At 40.6% G+C, this 16,948-nt stretch overlaps 1 protein-coding gene across 1 annotated transcript in view; it reads right to left on the reverse strand.

The window, feature by feature from the left end:
• ITGA9 (integrin subunit alpha 9) overlaps nucleotides 1–16,948 on the reverse strand; it is a 381,793-nt gene that overhangs the window by 62,842 nt on the left and 302,003 nt on the right. The window contains exon 23 of the mRNA XM_023187614.2: nucleotides 11,140–11,247. Coding sequence (XP_023043382.2) covers nucleotides 11,140–11,247 — 108 coding nt within the window. The remainder of the gene's footprint in view (nucleotides 1–11,139; nucleotides 11,248–16,948) is intronic.

Raw genomic sequence — 16,948 nt, forward strand, 5'->3', positions numbered from 1 at the left:
GTGGGTTTTGGCTTCCTAAGGGAAAGAATTCAAGAGGAAGCCCAGAGAGTAAAGCGAAAGCAAGTTTATTAAGAAAGTAAAGAAATAAAAGGGTGGTTACCCCATAGGTAGCACAGCCCCAAGTGCTGCTGCTTGGCTATTTTAATGGTTATTTCTTGAGTAAATGCTAAAAAAGGAGTGGATTATTCATGAGTTTTACAGGAGAGGGGCTGGGAATTCTCAGAACCCAGGGTTCCTTCTGTTTTTAGACCATATAGAGTAACTTCTATGAGTTGCCATGGCATCTGTAAATTGTCATGGTGTTGGTGAATTATCATTAGTGTCACCACCTTGATTCTGGCTGGCTTCAGCTGGCTTCTTCACCACATCCTGCTTTATCAGCGGGGTCTCTGTGACCTGTGTCTTGAGAAACAATTCCTGCTGAACTCCTATTTCATGGTGAACCCCACTGTTAAGAGTGAACATCAACTTAACCACTTACCAATTTACCTTGGCCTTCCCTCTAACTCTTCCTCGCCTCAATTTCCTCACGAAATTATTATGAAGATTAATTTGTTCTTGTAAAGTACTTGATACAGTATCTCTGCACTATGCCTATCTGTAATAAGTTAGTAAGAATTCACTACTTTTTGGTCTGAATCTAACAACTTTCTCTCAGAACCCTAACGGAACATTATTAAAGTTATGTTCTACTTTACCAAAATAGGAGAAGTCAATATTTATGCTAAGAACCATGATAATATAAACCTACCATCAGAAAATTAGAAGTTTCTCCCGGATATATTACATAAAGGTTTTGAGACAGGTTCCTAAAAGTGGAATTGTTGGCATTCGTATTTTAAATGTTGGTAGTTATTGTCAAATTGCCTTTCACACCAGCAGTATTTGAAAGTGCTCATTTCTCTTCATCTTAACCGACAATGGATCTTAACAATTTTTTAGATTTTTGCCAGTTTAATGAGGAGAAAAACCTCATTTTAAGTTTGCATTGCTGTGATTACCAATGAGTCTAGGCATCTTTCTATATGTTTATTTGCTATTAAAATTTCTTCTTGAACTCCTGGCCTCAAGCGATCTTCCTGCTTCAGCCTCCCAAAGTGCTAGTATTACAGGCATGAGCCACCATACCCAGTCCCTAAAATTTCTTCTATGAATTTCCTGTTCATACAACTTCAACCATTTTTATAATTTTTGGTCTTTTCTGTATTATTTTGTAGAAGTAATTTATATATTATCTATTTGTTACCCATGTTGCAAATATGTTCTCCCAAATATCTTTTCCCTTATGATGTATTTTGATCACATAAAAGTTTAACGTTTTTATAGATTTAAATTTGTTAATCTTTTCTTTATAGTTTCAGGATCCTATGACTTGCTGAGGAAGAAGAGCTTCCCATCTAAATATTATGAAAATATTCAGTTCTGCAAATACTTTTTTTTTAATTCACCGGTTTTTTGTTTGTTTGTTTTTCTGTGAGGTACAGGCTTTCTCTAATTTCTTCCCAAATGGATAGCCAATTGTCCTCAAATCATTTATTGAAGAGTCTATAGACTGCCACTGTTTTGGAATGATATTTCATCAAATTTATTTTGCTGCCCCCTTTTCTCTATCTCTTTTCTCTGCAACTCCAATTGTGTATATCTTGAAATACTTTGTGGTATCCCACGAGGCACATCAAAGGCCTCTGGGGCTTCAACCATTTTGCTCATGTTTTATTCTTTTTTCCCTCTGTTCTTCAGATTGGATAATTTGTACTGTAATCCAGCTTCAAGTTCACTGATTCTGTGTCAGCTCAAATATGCTATTGAGTCCCTCTAATGAATTGTTCATTCCAGGTGTTTTACTTTTTTTTTTTTTTTTTTTAAATTGAGACAGAGTCTCACTCTTTTGCCCAGGCTGGAGTGCAGTGGTGTGATCTCAGCTCACTGCAACCTCTGCCTCCTGGGTTCAAGCAATTCTCTTGCCTCAGCTTCCTGAGTAACTGGGATTCCAGGCACATGCCACCACTTCCAGCTAATTTTTTGTATTTTTGGTAGAGACGGGGTTTCACCATGTTGGCCAGGCTGGTCTTGAACTCCTGACCTCACACCTGCCTCGGCCTCCCACAGTGCTAGGATTACAGCCATGGGCCACCGCACCCAGTCAGGTGCTTAACTTTCTTTTATTTATATATTTTTTTGAGATGGAGTCTAGCTCTGTCATTCAGGCTGGAGTGCAGTGGCACATCTCAGCTTACCGCATTCTTGCTTCCCGGGTTCAAGTGATTCTCTTGCCTCAGCCTCCTGAGTAGCTGAGATTACAGGCACCTGCCACCACGCCTGGCTAATTTTTGTGTATTTTTAGTACAGACAGGGTTTCACCATGTTGGCCAGGCTGGTCTCCTACTCCTGACCTCAGGTGATACGCCCAGCTCAGCCTCTCAAAGTGCTGGGATTGCAGGCGTGAGCCACCATGCTCGGCCCATGTTTTACTTTCAATTCCAGAATTTCCTCTTGGTTCTTCTTATAATTTCCATCTATTTTATTATTCATTTATTTAATTGCCACTTATTTTAATTTATTCACCGATATTATTACTGATATTCTCTATTTGATGAATTACTACTGTCATACTTTATTTAAACTGATTTTAGTTCTTTAAACATTTATAATAGCTGCTTTGAAGTCTGTTAAATCCAACATCTGGGTTCCTCAGAGACAGTTTTTCTTAACTGTTTTTTTTTTTTTCTTCCTGTACAGCACATGAGAAATATATATGATATATACAGTGTCTGTGTGTGTATTTAAATTGGACATTTAAGATAATATATTGTAGCAATTCTGGATTCTTACCCCTCCCATTTCGGGGTAGTTGTTACTTTTTTTGTTTTGTTTGTTTAGTGACTTGCCTGGACAAACTCTTTGGAGTCTTGTTTTTCCTGGGGTGTGCAGTCTCTGATGTTTCTGCTGGCAAAATACATATTGCATATATATATATACACACACACACACACACACTTATCACTTGTTTTTATTTTTAAGCCTGCTTTTGTAGGGGTTGTCCTGGATCAGCACAGCTTAGCGATCAGCAAACGACTAGTCAGAGGTTGTATGTAAACATCTTGACCTAGGAAGGATTTCACTCTCCCCTGGTGTGTCTGTGTGCCTCGGGGGAAAGCATTTGAAGATCAGGCAGTTTACAGTCAGCTTCAGCTCTTACCTTCTGTATTCACAAGTCCTCAGGGCCAATCAGTTGATTCTCTTGGATTTTTTTTTTAGGGTGACAATAACAATTTTTACAATAGGGATTTTTTTTTTTTTTTTAGAATAAAGGCTATCATTTCTTTTTATTAAGGCCTCCAACACAACTAAACTGAAGAGACACTAGCAGTGACTCATGCTTGTTCCTCACTTAGCTTCAAGTTTCCTGTAGGTTTCTGGCAAAGGGTCTTTGTCAAGTTAAGGAAGTCTCCTTCTATGCCTTCCTTACTGGAAATGTAATAAAATATCATAAATAAATGTTGAATTTAATTGTTCACTTTTTAGAAACCCTTATCAAGATTATCATTTGGTTATTTTTCATTTAATCCTTTTAATATTAATAATAATATATAATGAGTTATATTAATCAGTTTCCTCATGGAGAACCAACTTAGCATTCCTAGATTTCTACCATTTTACCCAGAATATATTATTCTTCTAATAGGAATCAATTTGCAATTTATTTAGAACTTTCGTATCTGTTTTCAAAATGAGTTTGGCTCACTGCTTCCTATTTTTGTGAGAGTGTGCCCGCTCTCCATTTCTGGTTTCTGTACCAGGGTAATGTTAAGTTTTCTAGAATGAGTTGCTTTATCTTTTTCTACTCTCTGGAACAGCTTATGTAACATAGGAATTATCCATTTCTTGAAAGCTTACTAGAACCTGCCAATATAGCTATCTGGGTCTGTGATTTTTTTAAGGTATAGGTCTTTGTCTACTTTTACATTTTTTTTCTAAGATAATCAGTCTAGTTGGACTTTTTTTTTTTTTTAACCTCATGCATATTTTCTTAAGATTTTATCTTTGTGTGAGTAAAATTGTAAAAAGATATTTTGTTGTTGTTTTTGTTTTGAGACAGGGTCTGTCATCCTGGCTGGAATACACTGGCGTGAACATGGCTTACAGCAGCCTTCACCTCCTGGGCTGAAGAGATCCTCCCACCTCAGCCTCCCAAGTAGCTGGAACCACAGGCTTGTGCCACCATGCCTGGCTAATTTGTTCTTTATTTTTTTGTGGAGACAAGGTCTTACTTCCTTGTCTAGGCTGGTCTTGAACTCCTAGGCTCAAGGTTCTTCTTGCCTTAGCCTCCCAAAGTGCTGGGATTACAGGTGTGAGCCAACCGTGCCTAGCTCAAAAGATGTTATAATTTTTAAATCTTCATACAAGTATGGTACTTCTTTAAAAAGTATTTCTAGTGTTGTTTTTTGGCATCATCACTCTTCTTTATTTCTTGTTGAAGCTTGCTGTAGGTTTGTCTATTTTTTGGACAAAAAAACAGCTTTTGATTTTGCTAATGTGGAATACTTTTGTTGTTGTTATTATTACTTTTTCTATTTCAGGATATGCTTTGTCTTTAATAATACCTTCATTTTATGTTCTTTGAGTTGGGTTTATTTCATTGTCCCTTGTCTAGCTTTTATGTTGTCAATTTAGTTCACTTATTTTCAGTCTCCCCTGTTTTCCACAGGTAAGTAGTGGCATTTTCCTCTGTGCTGGTTTGGCTAAATCCCATTGGTTTTGACATGAACAACTGTTCACTGTCGTTCACTTCTAATTTGTTTGTCCCTTCAACTTTGATTTCTTTTTTATCTAAAAAGTTCATTTAAATGGTGTGTAAAACTTCCCAAGTGGATTTGTTTCCGGTTGTTTGCTTGCCTAACCTTTTGTTTTTAGCTTCCAAGTTTATTGCATTGTGGTCAGAGACTGTGGCTTCTATTGCTTTGACTTTTAAAATTCTATTGATACTTATTATTGTGTTGTTGTACATTGAATAATTTGTAAATGTTCACATCTGAAAAGAATGTGCATTCCTTTCTGTTAGGATCTCTGTTAATTACTCCATATAAATCCGTTTCTTCAGTCCTTACAATGTGAGATAGGCACTACTATTAGCTCATTTTACAGACGAGGAAAATAAGATTGGGGAGTTTAGGTAACTTCCTCAAGGTTGCCATAGCTGGTAAACAAGGGAGCAGTAATGAAAATCAGACATTCTGACTCATTCCGTCTTGGTCTCTATGTATAAGTGATCACAACTCTAGTTGCATTATTCAAATACTCATTATTTTACTCCTACTTGTGTGATGATTTTTGAGGGGAAAGCAATAAATTTTCTTGCAATGACTGTGAATGTGTCAGTTTCTTTTTGTGTTTCTGTGTCTTTCTATGTTTAAAGCTATGTCGTTGGTTACATAAAATTTCATTTATGTTACAAATTCTTAGGGGACTAAATCTTTAACACTCTGAAATATATTTTCTTTTGCCCTGTTTAATGTTTGTGGGTTTTGGGCTTTAATTATACTTCATTTGCTGTTAATATTGCTATACTTGATTTCTTTGGGTTAACATTTGCCCTTTTTTTTTTTTTTTTGAATGCCTTACATTCTGGGTAACTTCGAAGGTGTATTTCTTACAAGTTATTTGGTGGTTGGATTTTTAAAATTCTAATCTGAGAGTGTCTTTCACTAGGGCATTTAATCCATTCATTATTATTTTGATTATGAATAATTAGGTTTATTACTTCCATCTTATTATACATTTTTTTTCTTCATAAATTCTTTCCTTTTGGATTGTTTTGAATTTTATTATGTTTTAAATTCTTCTTCTTTAGTGGTTTGGATGTCTTCAATTGTTTTTTGTTGCCCTTAAAATTTTACATATTTAAATATTTATTTTATAAAAGCCTTGAGTTAACTGGTACTTAAACTTGTCCCACCAAGACAAGAATCTTGACTTGCTTTCATTTCCATCTCTCTTGACTTCTAACTCTTACATTACGATCATCTGATATTTTCATTCCAGATTGCTATTTAGAAAAGGAATAAATTTAACTGGCTTTTTTGTTCTTCTTGCAATACATTCCCAGAAAACCCAAGTTTCTAACCCATTACTTTATTCTTTTATATTTATTCTACTATATGGCTCATACTGAGGTTTCATTTGAATGATCAAAATTTTGAATTTACAAATCTCCAGTTTATTCTGTTTCATGGAAACACTGTCTTTTTGCATTGCTCTGAAGACATCAGTCTTGCTTATTGAGAAGCCTTCTGTTGGCCTTGTTACTGCACCCTCTGGTATTAGTTGTTTTGACTGCAGTTGCTGCCTCTCCACCCTGGTTGATGCTCCTCCTCTGGTGGGTGATTCTTGGAGGTCTACTCATCATCTGTCTGTCCTATTGACTGAGCCTGCTTCTGGTGATTAGGTAGTGGGCAGCATTTTCAGGAGCAGTGTGCAATTCAGCACAATGGGAAGCACGTGAACCTCGGAGTCAGACAGACCTGGTTACAAACCCAGCTCTATTTTTTAGCATCTGTGTCAGGTTGGGCAAATCTTTGAGGCTTGGTTCCTCAACTTGGGATAATGACCTTACCTTACGAAGGTGCCATAAGGATTAAATCTGACAGCACATGAAAAAGGCTATTACAGCCTTGGGACAGCAATAAATGGTATTCATTTTTTGGGGGGGGTCAGTTATTCAGGAGTACTTTCTTCCCTCTTTAGCCTTGGATTATATCGACTGATTTGATGGCCCCAACTTAGGAAGCTCCTCTGTTAGGGTCAATGATATATCAGGTGCATATTTTCTTCATAGGGATATGAACAGCCCCACTATAAATTAATTGAAGTTCCCACATCAACTGACTCATTGTGGGATACCCATCGTACATCCTGGGTAGCCCTGTCTTGTGTACGTGCATGGGGAGGGACGGTTTTATAGTTTACTAAAATATGAGTCCTGGCACCGACCTGGAATATTCTAACAGATGCTGGTATTCATGTCATATTGAAATCAATATCCTAATGGTACCCTATGGCAAAGACATTGATGTAACCCCTTAGAAAATTATCATTCATCCCTACAATTTTACCTCCTGGAAATCAGGTCAGTTCTTTAGAATCACTGCCCCATAGCAAGAACAGAACAAGCCAGAGAGGCCAATATTTTCAATTGGTTTTACAGGAGGAGGAAAGAATGGTATGACATTTATTTTATACCTCTTCTAGACTAACACTAGAGTTGTTTGAAAAACCCAGTACTTTTACCTGGAATAAAAGTTCTAGCCTTTCACTCCCTGTTAGCTATCATTTCTGATTTTTTCCCTTTTTGCATATTAACAAGAGCCAAATCCCAAAGCCTTCTCCTCCAGTGTGAGAAAGCCGCTCACAGATACAGGTTTTTAGCTCCATCAAGTGAAGCTTGCAGTCTGAGATAAAGCTCCCATCTCTTCCCTTGAACCTTCAGGCATTGTGAGTCAAACTTAACTTTGGAAAGACTACTACCCTCTTCCCTTCATGAGCCATGAAGCTTGTGACAGATGTGTTATCTTGGTGCAATCTTAGACCTGCGCTCAGGGGTTATGCTACATGGCTTGCCTCTGCAGAAGAATGGCAATAAAGTGAAGCGGTTCAATTTTTCAAGTCAGTTCTGAAAAACTGAGAAGAAGATATATCTTCACTTCAAAACGAAATCTCTAAGGAGCAAGTGGCCACAGCCTGCCTCCCACAAGCTGTCTGGCTCACTCTATTTTATTCCTGGAAATCAGGTGAGTTTTTTAGAATGACTGTCCAATAGAAGGAAAAAAGTAAGCTAGGGAGGTCAATAGCTACTGGTCATTGCAGCAGGCCAAGGGTGGTTTGCTGACAATGTCCATGACATAGAGTTAGACTCTAGTATCAAACAGGGAGCTTGGCCTTCTCCATGCCTAAGTCAGCAGATAGGAAGGTTCAGGTCTACAGCACACACACGATGTACCCAAGAGGAGTGATTAATTTACAAACTGTCAGAGGAAATGACTGTGGTTTAGTACTCTCTGTCATTCTGCCAAATTATCTATCTGCTGTACATCTGCAGAAAGCACACAGAGCACCTACTCTTGCATATTTGTATAAGAGCTAGGCAAACAGAACAGAGAACTAGGTGTAGCTCCCAACACAGCAGATACTCATCATACACTCACACATGGTGACTGTTCCTCTATCTGGAATGTTTTCCTCTTCACCTGTTCTCTTGGTGAACTCCACATCCTCTAAGCCCTGACTTGAAGAGCTTCCTTTGCGAAGCACTGAACCTTTGTAGCGTCCTTGGGCCTGGGCATGCCTCCATTATTGCATTTGTTATATGGTATTACAATGGCATTTTATGTATCTGTTTCCTGCAAGACAGTGAGTTCTGGGGCAGATGTGGGACTTATTCCTCTTCTTGGAGCCTGGCATGTAATAGGTGCTTGCTGAGTCAGTGTTTGTGAACAAATCAAGAATGATTTGTTATTGTAATTTTGCTATTTTAGATAAACTAGAAAGGTCTGTCACTCTTCCCCTCTATTATTTTCATGATCATTACAATCTGGCTTCCTGATGGACAGATACTAGGTCCACGGTGATCTGTTTCCTTTTTTTTCTGTGCTGTGGGAAGTCAGAGTAGGGTCCACACAACCCCAGTGGGTGGGAAGCAGTGGAAATTGATAGTCTTTCCTCAGGCCACCACTGTGGCTCTGTTTTTAAGTTAAATACAAGCACAGCAGAGGGGCTCAAGAGACATTTGCTACAAGGAAAGAAGATCGTGAGCCAAGGCTGGGAGTTTGGAGTGGTTACACTTCATTAGGCTCCCCATAAAAACCTCCCATATATAAGCCAGACACTCTCCACTTACAGACAGCTGGACCTCAAGAAATCCTTTGGGCAAACACAAAAGACTCTTTGGTGAAAGCTAGAGGCAGGTTGGTCCTGCCCAGGGACCCCAGAAGCAGCCAAAGACTTCTACATGAATTCTGAACCAACAGTCAGAAAACTGTGCCACACGTGGGTCCATAGGTAGGGTGACAGCCCAGAGCCCACAGGGCCAGTAAGCCCACCCTCAGTATGCTCTATGGATGATAATCACAGGCAATACAGATACCAAGGGCACTGTTAAAGAGGGAGAAACAATATGAGGGTCCCAAGGCTGTGGAGAGGAATGACAGATGAGCCTTCACTCCATGCCTATAATCTGTTTCTGCTTCAGTCGGCTTAATATGTCCAGCTGGTGCCCAGCTGCTCGGTAGTCTGTTGGAGGCTGAGGAGTGGTGGTGGCTGAGAGTGGGGGTGGGGAGGGAATGCCACCAGGCCGAAGGGTCACCTCCTACTGCAGTACAGAGAATGAGTGCTGGTTTCTCCTAATAGGACTGAATTTCACTTGCACCAAGCCACCCAAATCCCCAGAATGAAAGCCCTGCTCCATTCAAAGTCCCAGAAGGCCAAAGTGGAAACTATCACCAGCTCTGAGTCACACCTGACCCAGTGAGCATTCTCAGGCCCTGCTGAGCAAGTGAAGGAGCCACAGGAGGCCCTCGCTGAGGGCTTGAAGGCAGAGGGTGTGCCAGCCCCAGATACTGAAAAACAAGTATCTGGGGACTCTTGCCTCTTCACTACAGCACCTCATGCACTTGCTTTTATGTTTCTACTCTTGTTGTCATTCCGGACTCAGTGGTGATCGTTTATAAGAACACAGAGAGCTTTCCTACTTGCTTAGTGAGATGTGCCCGTGAATTTACTTTTCCATACCATGAAGATGCCCACAGCCTTTGATCACAGGCTGGGCTATCCAGATGGAGACTTGGCCATCCTAGGAATTCTGTTACAGACTTTGTGAAAATTCTAAATATAGTTTTGAAAATCCAAAGGATTTGTTTCTCAGGCCCAAAGAACAGAGTGCAGCCAGCTCACACCACTTAGGTATCTGAGGGTCCACTCAGCCAGACCGATAGCCAGGCAGTTCTCCAGGTCTTCAGGAAACCACTTCTAATGCCTTCCATGCAAGTCAGCTATTTGTTAGTGTAAGCCAAAATCCCTTCCAGTAGCTTTTCCTTGACTCGATGATCAGTTAAGAGGAAAAGGGGTATCCTTGGTTTTGGGGTACCTTCAGAATCTGAGTGACTTAAATGTCTTGCTTTGGTCAATAGATGATTTTGCCCATAGGAAAAAAAAGTCCCTCTGTAACACTGTAGATGTTCAAGTGAACAACTCGGAAAGCATGCTTGAGGAAGAGAACACTCCTAGCTGCTGGGGAAACGATGGCGTGGTCAGTATGGCTAATAATATTTAAGAGGGTAGCCAGGAGCCTGTGTGGTTTGTTCACCTCATGCTAAGTTCCAACCACAGTACATCATAGGTACATAACACTGGCGGCTTTCTTCTGCTGGGTCAGCAGAGCCCACAGACAAGGGGATGCTGTGGAACCGGAATGGAACATCACGAGGGATATTAACAACTGAGTCGGCATCTCAGGAGGATTGACCTGTTCCACATTCAACATTCACATGCATCTGGTTTTCAGCCCACATGACCTAGAGGGCAGCAATGCCAGAAACTATTGTCACCATCACACAATATTTTCTGAACCTCCACCCTGTGGGCTGTGTCCTCTTCAACTCTGGGCTCAGATGTGTCACCTGCTATGGGCCTTGCTGCCCCGATTTTCAAGCTATCTATGGAGAAACTGTCCCTTTGGCTGAATGTCCTCCACGTGCCCCTATAGAGAGCAATGCTTTCACGAGCCTCTCAACATGGACTGAAGGCATTTTCCCTGTGCAAAATGCACTCAGCAAAGTGCATTCAGACACATGCAACTGCAGACAGCTGCTGGGGGTTCCCAGAGCCAGCAAAGTCCATCCCAGGAGATGGTTCGTAATCAACCCTTCCCCGCCCCCAAAGAGGTCTTCTTATGGCATTAACCAAATAGTCTCAATGTAGAAATTCAGGTATCACAGGTCCCCTGGCCTCTCCAGATACGTCTCCAAAGGATAGAATGGGTTAAATTTTCTGATCCTTCGGGGTGGATGTCAGGGTAGGGTGGAATACAAAATTTAAATGGGCTGGCTCAAAGCTGAAAGCAATAGTGAAAACAAATGGAGAACTCACCACCATTTCCTGGACGTGAAACATCTCTGCACCACCAGATGAGAGTCGATTAGGGAAAGAGATGCTGACAGATGACCCTGGAAGGGTGCTCGGGCCAGTGTTGTAGACCTGTGGGTGTGGAACACACACAGCAAGTCTCAGTGGAAAACAGCAGACCTCCATTTCCTGTCATGCAATATACATTCTAAGATTCTCTGAAATCACATACAGAAACTCTAAGGTTCGGATCTAGAAGGTCACGACTTGAAGTGAACTACTGAACATTTCAGACAGGAAATTTCAACAAAATAGAAACACTTCTAATATGTCTAATATGTATCTAAAAATCCCAAACTTTGAAATTACCATATTTCCTTTCAACATTTTACTGTCTTCTTCCTGCTAAAAATTATTTTTCTTTTTACATGCATAGGAATTTACTCATAGACTATTACACTTGGTGAAAACTCAGACATCATAATCTAGTCCAGTGGTTTTCAAACGTTAGCATAACATCAGAATCATCTGAGGGACTTGTTAAAACACACATTGGTTGCAGGGGGTATGGAGTGGGGGTCATGCCCAGAGTTTCTGACTCAGTAGGTCTAGGGTGGGGCTGGCAGATTCACATTTATAACATGGTCCCAGGAGATGCTGATGCTGCTGGTCCAGGAACCACCCCTTGAGACCCACTGATCTGGTCCAACCTCTTTCCTTTGCCAGTTTGAGGTAACTGAGGCCCTTAAGGACCAAGTGGGTCATCCCAAAACCAAGTGATTGAATATACAGAGAGAGCTGTTTTTACTACACTAGCCAGCTGATTTGGTTTCCAGGCAATCTGCAGCTCATCCCTTGCACAACTGCACCTCTCTTCTGTCTCCCCTCTGCCTCAACATTTGGTTCTATAAAGCTTTGCCTCTCTTGTCTTAACTAGCATTTCTCCATTTTCTGTCTTCAGAAGTCAATCATTTCCTGAGAAATGAGGAAAAAGATAGAGGTCATAGAGACCAATAAGAGCAAGGAGGGAGAAAAAAGCTGAACATGAAATTTGAGGAAGAAACAGAATATGCAGAGGAATAAAAAAGGTGAGTAGATCTCTAGAGACAGAAAGTAGATTAGTGGTTGCCTAGGACTGGGGAGCAGGAAGAATAGGGAGTAGGACAGGCAGCAATGACAGTGCCCCCCAAAGATGTCCATGTTCTCATCTGTGGAACCTGTGAATGTTATGTGGCCAGGGGGAATTAAGGTTGCTAATCAGGTGACCTTAAAATAAAGAGGTTATCTTGGATTATCCAGGTTTGCACATTGTACTCACAAGGGTCCTTATATAGGGAAGAGGCAGAAGTTAGATCAGAAAGAGATCCTAATACTTGACCAGCCATTGCTGGCTTTGAAGATGGAAGGGGGCCATGAGCCAAAGAATGCAGGCAGCCCTTAGAGGCTGGAAAAGGCAGGAAGTGGATTTTTCCCTGGTGCTTCTGGCAAGAACACCGGCCCCAACACTTTTGGGCCTGGCAAGGCCCATTTTGGACTTCTTTTCTTCAAAACTATAAGATAATAAAGTTGTGTTGTTTTAAGCCACAAATATTGTAGTATTTTTTATAGCAGCAACAGGAAATTAATACAAGAAGCTATGTCAATGGGTTTGGAATTTCTTTTTCTTCTTCTTCTTCTTCTCTCTTTTTTTTTTTTTTTTACAGTTCAGAGGTCTTTCATTTTTTTAACACCTATTATGCCATGAATTAATAGGGAATAGGTTCCAGCAGTTCAGGCTCCTTTCCATTGGTTCTTACAAAGTGTGCTTCTCTGGGTGGTGCAGGCTTGCGCTTCAGTTGGACCAAGGTATCTTTCTCTTTGGCTTCTTTCTTTTTTTTTTTTTCCTAAGACAGAGTCTTGCTCTGTTGCCCAGGCTGGACTGCAGTGGCCTGATCTTGGTTCACTGCAACTTCTGCCTCCTGGGTTCAAGCAATTCTCCATGCCTCAGCCTCCTGAGTAGCTGGGATTATAGGCGCCTGCTACCATGCCCGGCTAATTTTTGTATTTTAGTAGGGATGGGGTTTCACCATGTTGGCCAGGTTGGTCTCGAACTCCTGACCTCAGGTGATCCGCCTGCATAGGCCTCCCAAAGTGATGGGATTACAGACGTGAGCTACTGTGCCCGGCCAGCTTCCTTCTTTTTTTGATCATTTTCCTTCACGCATTTCAGGAAGTGATCTTGGCTCTTGGAGTGCTTAATGTGCTCAATACGCACATTAATTCTCTTGGCAAGAATCTTGCCCTTAACTTGTGTTTACAACAATGCCAACAGTATGCTGGGTAACACTGTAGACTCTTTCAGTTTAGCCATGGTAATACTTGCAGAGCATTCCTTTTTGAACAGCACACATTCCCTTGATGTCTACAATATCACCTTATAGATTCGCATATACGCGGCCAAAGAAACAACTCCATGTTTTCTAAAAAGCCTAGAGAACATATATCAGGTGCCTCTCCTCTTTCCCTTTGTGTGCGACATTTTGGCGAATTACTGGAAGACGGTGGTTCTGTTCAAAAGGCTGGAATTTCTTTTGGGGGGGGATGAAAATGTTCTAAAATTTTGCAACAACAAGGATGGAACTGGAGGTCATTATGCTAAGTGAAATACACCTTGGGAGGCTGAGGCAGGCAGATTGCTTGAGGCCAGGAGTTCGAGACCAGCTGGTCAACGTGGCGAAACCCCATATCTAAAACATTAGCCAGGCGTGGTGGTGTGTCCTTTTAGTCCCAGCTACTCAGGAGGCTGAGGTGGGAGGATTGTTTGAGCCCAGGAGGTTGAGGCTGCAATGAGCCAAGACTACACCACTGTACCCCAGTAGCCTGAGTGACAGTGAGACACTGTCTCAAAAAAAAAAAAAAAAAAAAAAAAAAGGGAAAGAAACAGGCCAGGAATAGAAAGACAAACATCACATGTTCTTATTTGTGAAAATCAAACAAAATTGAACCCAAACAATTAAACTCAAAACCAAAACAATTGAACTCCTGGAGACAGAGAGTAGAGGGATGCTAACCAGAGGCTGGGAAGGGTATTGGAGGGATGGCTGTGGCGGGGGGAGGTGGGGATGGTTCATGGATTAAAAAAATTGAAAGAATAAGACCTGGTATTTGATAGCACAATACGGTGACCATAGTCAATAATAATTTAATAGTACATTTTAAAGTAACTAAGAGAGTATAATTGGATTGTCTGAAACACAAAGGATTTCTCGAAGGGATGGATACCCCCATTTTACATGATGATTATGCACTGCATGCCTGTATCAAAACATCTCATGTACCCCATAAATATATACACCTACCATATACCCACAAAAATTAAAATGAAAACATTTAAAAAATATTTTACAACTAGATGATGATGATGGTTTCACAATTGTGTAAACATATTAAAATAATTGAATTGTATGCTTTAAATGGGTGAACTTTAAGGCATGTAATCACATCTCAATAAAGATGTTATTTTTAAAAAGATGAGTAAAAGATATAAGTTTTATTTGTCAATTTAAAACTAAATGTTTAAAAAGCATGAGTAGGAGAGAGGAAGGAATGACATGCTGCTTGGTGGCCTGGGGCCTAGAGAGAGAATCCACGGAAGCTGTAACTCTGAAGTTGAGGTCAGAAGGGCAGAGCCAACAAAAAGCCAGAAATCTTACCAGGTCTTCACACATGACAGGATGTATGAAGATCTAGCTCCAGGCAGCTCTTCCCTAGAAAACTGTGTCTTTGGTTTTCTGCAATAGTTGGTTCTGCTTCAAAGAATAAATAGATAAAAACTGATAGAGCAGATGAGTGGTTGCTGCCAACTCCTGATTCAAAAATGAACAATATTCACCAAAACCTGAAGACATAGAAGAGGAAGGAATATCTGACCATAGCTGAAATAACTAATTTGAAATGAAACATGAGTGCACAGAATTAAAAAGAAACCTCCTGGCATGTCTGGGAAATCCCAATTCAAGCATGAATGGGGGTAAGCAATGAAGAAAAAGATGCTGATTTACACTATTTCACTCATCAGAGCCAGGAGGACAGGAGAGCTTGTATCACCATCTTTATTTTTAATAAATGTCTTTATATTGGATTCTCTGAAAATGTTCATGTGCAATATCTGCATTATTTTTGGCCATTGTTTTTCAGGTGGGGAAATGCTTTAAATTTTGATGCCAAAAAAAGCCTCTCAATTGTCGACGAATTAATGTGTCTCTGTTTAAAAACTGTGATGAAATGTAGAAAGCAGGCCCAAGACTAGTATTTCTGCCTTTTTCCTGTGTGCAATGGGAGTGGAGCCTTTAAACAACTATGTACCTTGTTGAATAACTGATTTTTAAAAGCACAGAAAAATCTGTTCATATGGAAAGTCTTATGTTCTCCTTCAGGAACACTATTACTGGAATAAGGAAATATAGAAACATTTTCTCCGTATTTCCGGCCGCCTCCCACAGTATTTTCACCTTCTGGTCACTGCCAACCTGGTTAGTGACCTTCTTGCAGGACAACCACAATAACAACCATTATACCAATAAATAAGTAGTCAGACAATTCTCAAGGAAAAAGTGGGCTTTGCTAACACAGAAGGATCTCCTTCTAATCAAAGGCACACACTATCAATCTTTCAAGACCCAAATCTCTCAACCCTGGATTGAATGCTGTGCACTTCCTCAGGCAATGGATCATGGAGGAGTTTATCTAAGGGACATGCCAATCACTCATTCCCCAGGGCTGGATTCTCTAGCCTGAGTCTTATTTCAGGTCAGATGTGAAGAAAACTATTTACCTGAATATCAAACTTTAAGCTCCCTGTAAAAATCACCTTCAGAGAAACAACTGGAAGGATAAACTGCATACCCTCAGATTTCTTACTTTCTTTTTTTTCTCAGAGGGTGATAAGAACATTTGGTATCTTCTGTGCAACCCCTGTTCTTCTTTTCCTTCTTTCAACACTCATACCCTCTTCATTACATGGTCTGTATTACTTGAACCCTTCCAAATAATTTTCTGAACTGCATCTTTAATTGCAAGATACCCCTAAAACTATAAGAGTAGGAAAGAGTATAAACAACTAAAATGAAATAAACCCGTCTGCTCTTTATCTATTTCCTACCCAATTATGAAAAGCAAAGGAGAAAAATAAAATCACTGAGAAGCAATTCAGAAATGCAGAGGTCCTGTTCACAGCAATCACTCTACTGTCTCAAAAGCAAGCTCTAACCCCATCCTTCCCTTTCTCCCCTGTAAATCAAGAGCGGGGTGCGACAGCGGAGGCTTAGCTGGTCAGAAGGCACATCCTCTGTGAGTTGGGGACATGTGTTATGTATCATGGTTTTGGGGTCTGTTGCTGGGAGAATACTCTGGAGAGAGGAAGACCATTGTTTGTCAGAGCCCACATATGTTTTACTGCCACATTCTCTAGACCCTCACCCTGTCATTATTTGTCATCCCCTAAGTCCACCTGGGAGAGGCCACAAGGAAAGAAAATAATTATTATTTAGCCTCAGCAGTGAGTGCCAGAGTGGGAAACCACCTCTCCATGGGGAAGGATGCAAGAGGCAGAGAAGAGTTCTGAGGGGTAGAACCAGAGAGTGAGGAGATACGGACTGCAGTGTCCTATGAGTGAGCTGGGCCCATCTCCTTCACTTCACCCACACAGGGTCCAGCCAGTGCTGCCAGGTCTTGGCCCCAGCCCAGCTTCTCCCAGCTCTGGCACCTTCAGCACATCCTTTCTTGTTTGGGCCTATATTTCATGATGTGAACATTATATGAAATTCAAATTTCATTGTCTATACGGAACTGAAGT

The sequence above is a fragment of the Piliocolobus tephrosceles genome, chromosome 2 (genome assembly GCF_002776525.5).
Source record: "Piliocolobus tephrosceles isolate RC106 chromosome 2, ASM277652v3, whole genome shotgun sequence".
NCBI classification, from domain to species: domain Eukaryota; kingdom Metazoa; phylum Chordata; class Mammalia; order Primates; family Cercopithecidae; genus Piliocolobus; species Piliocolobus tephrosceles.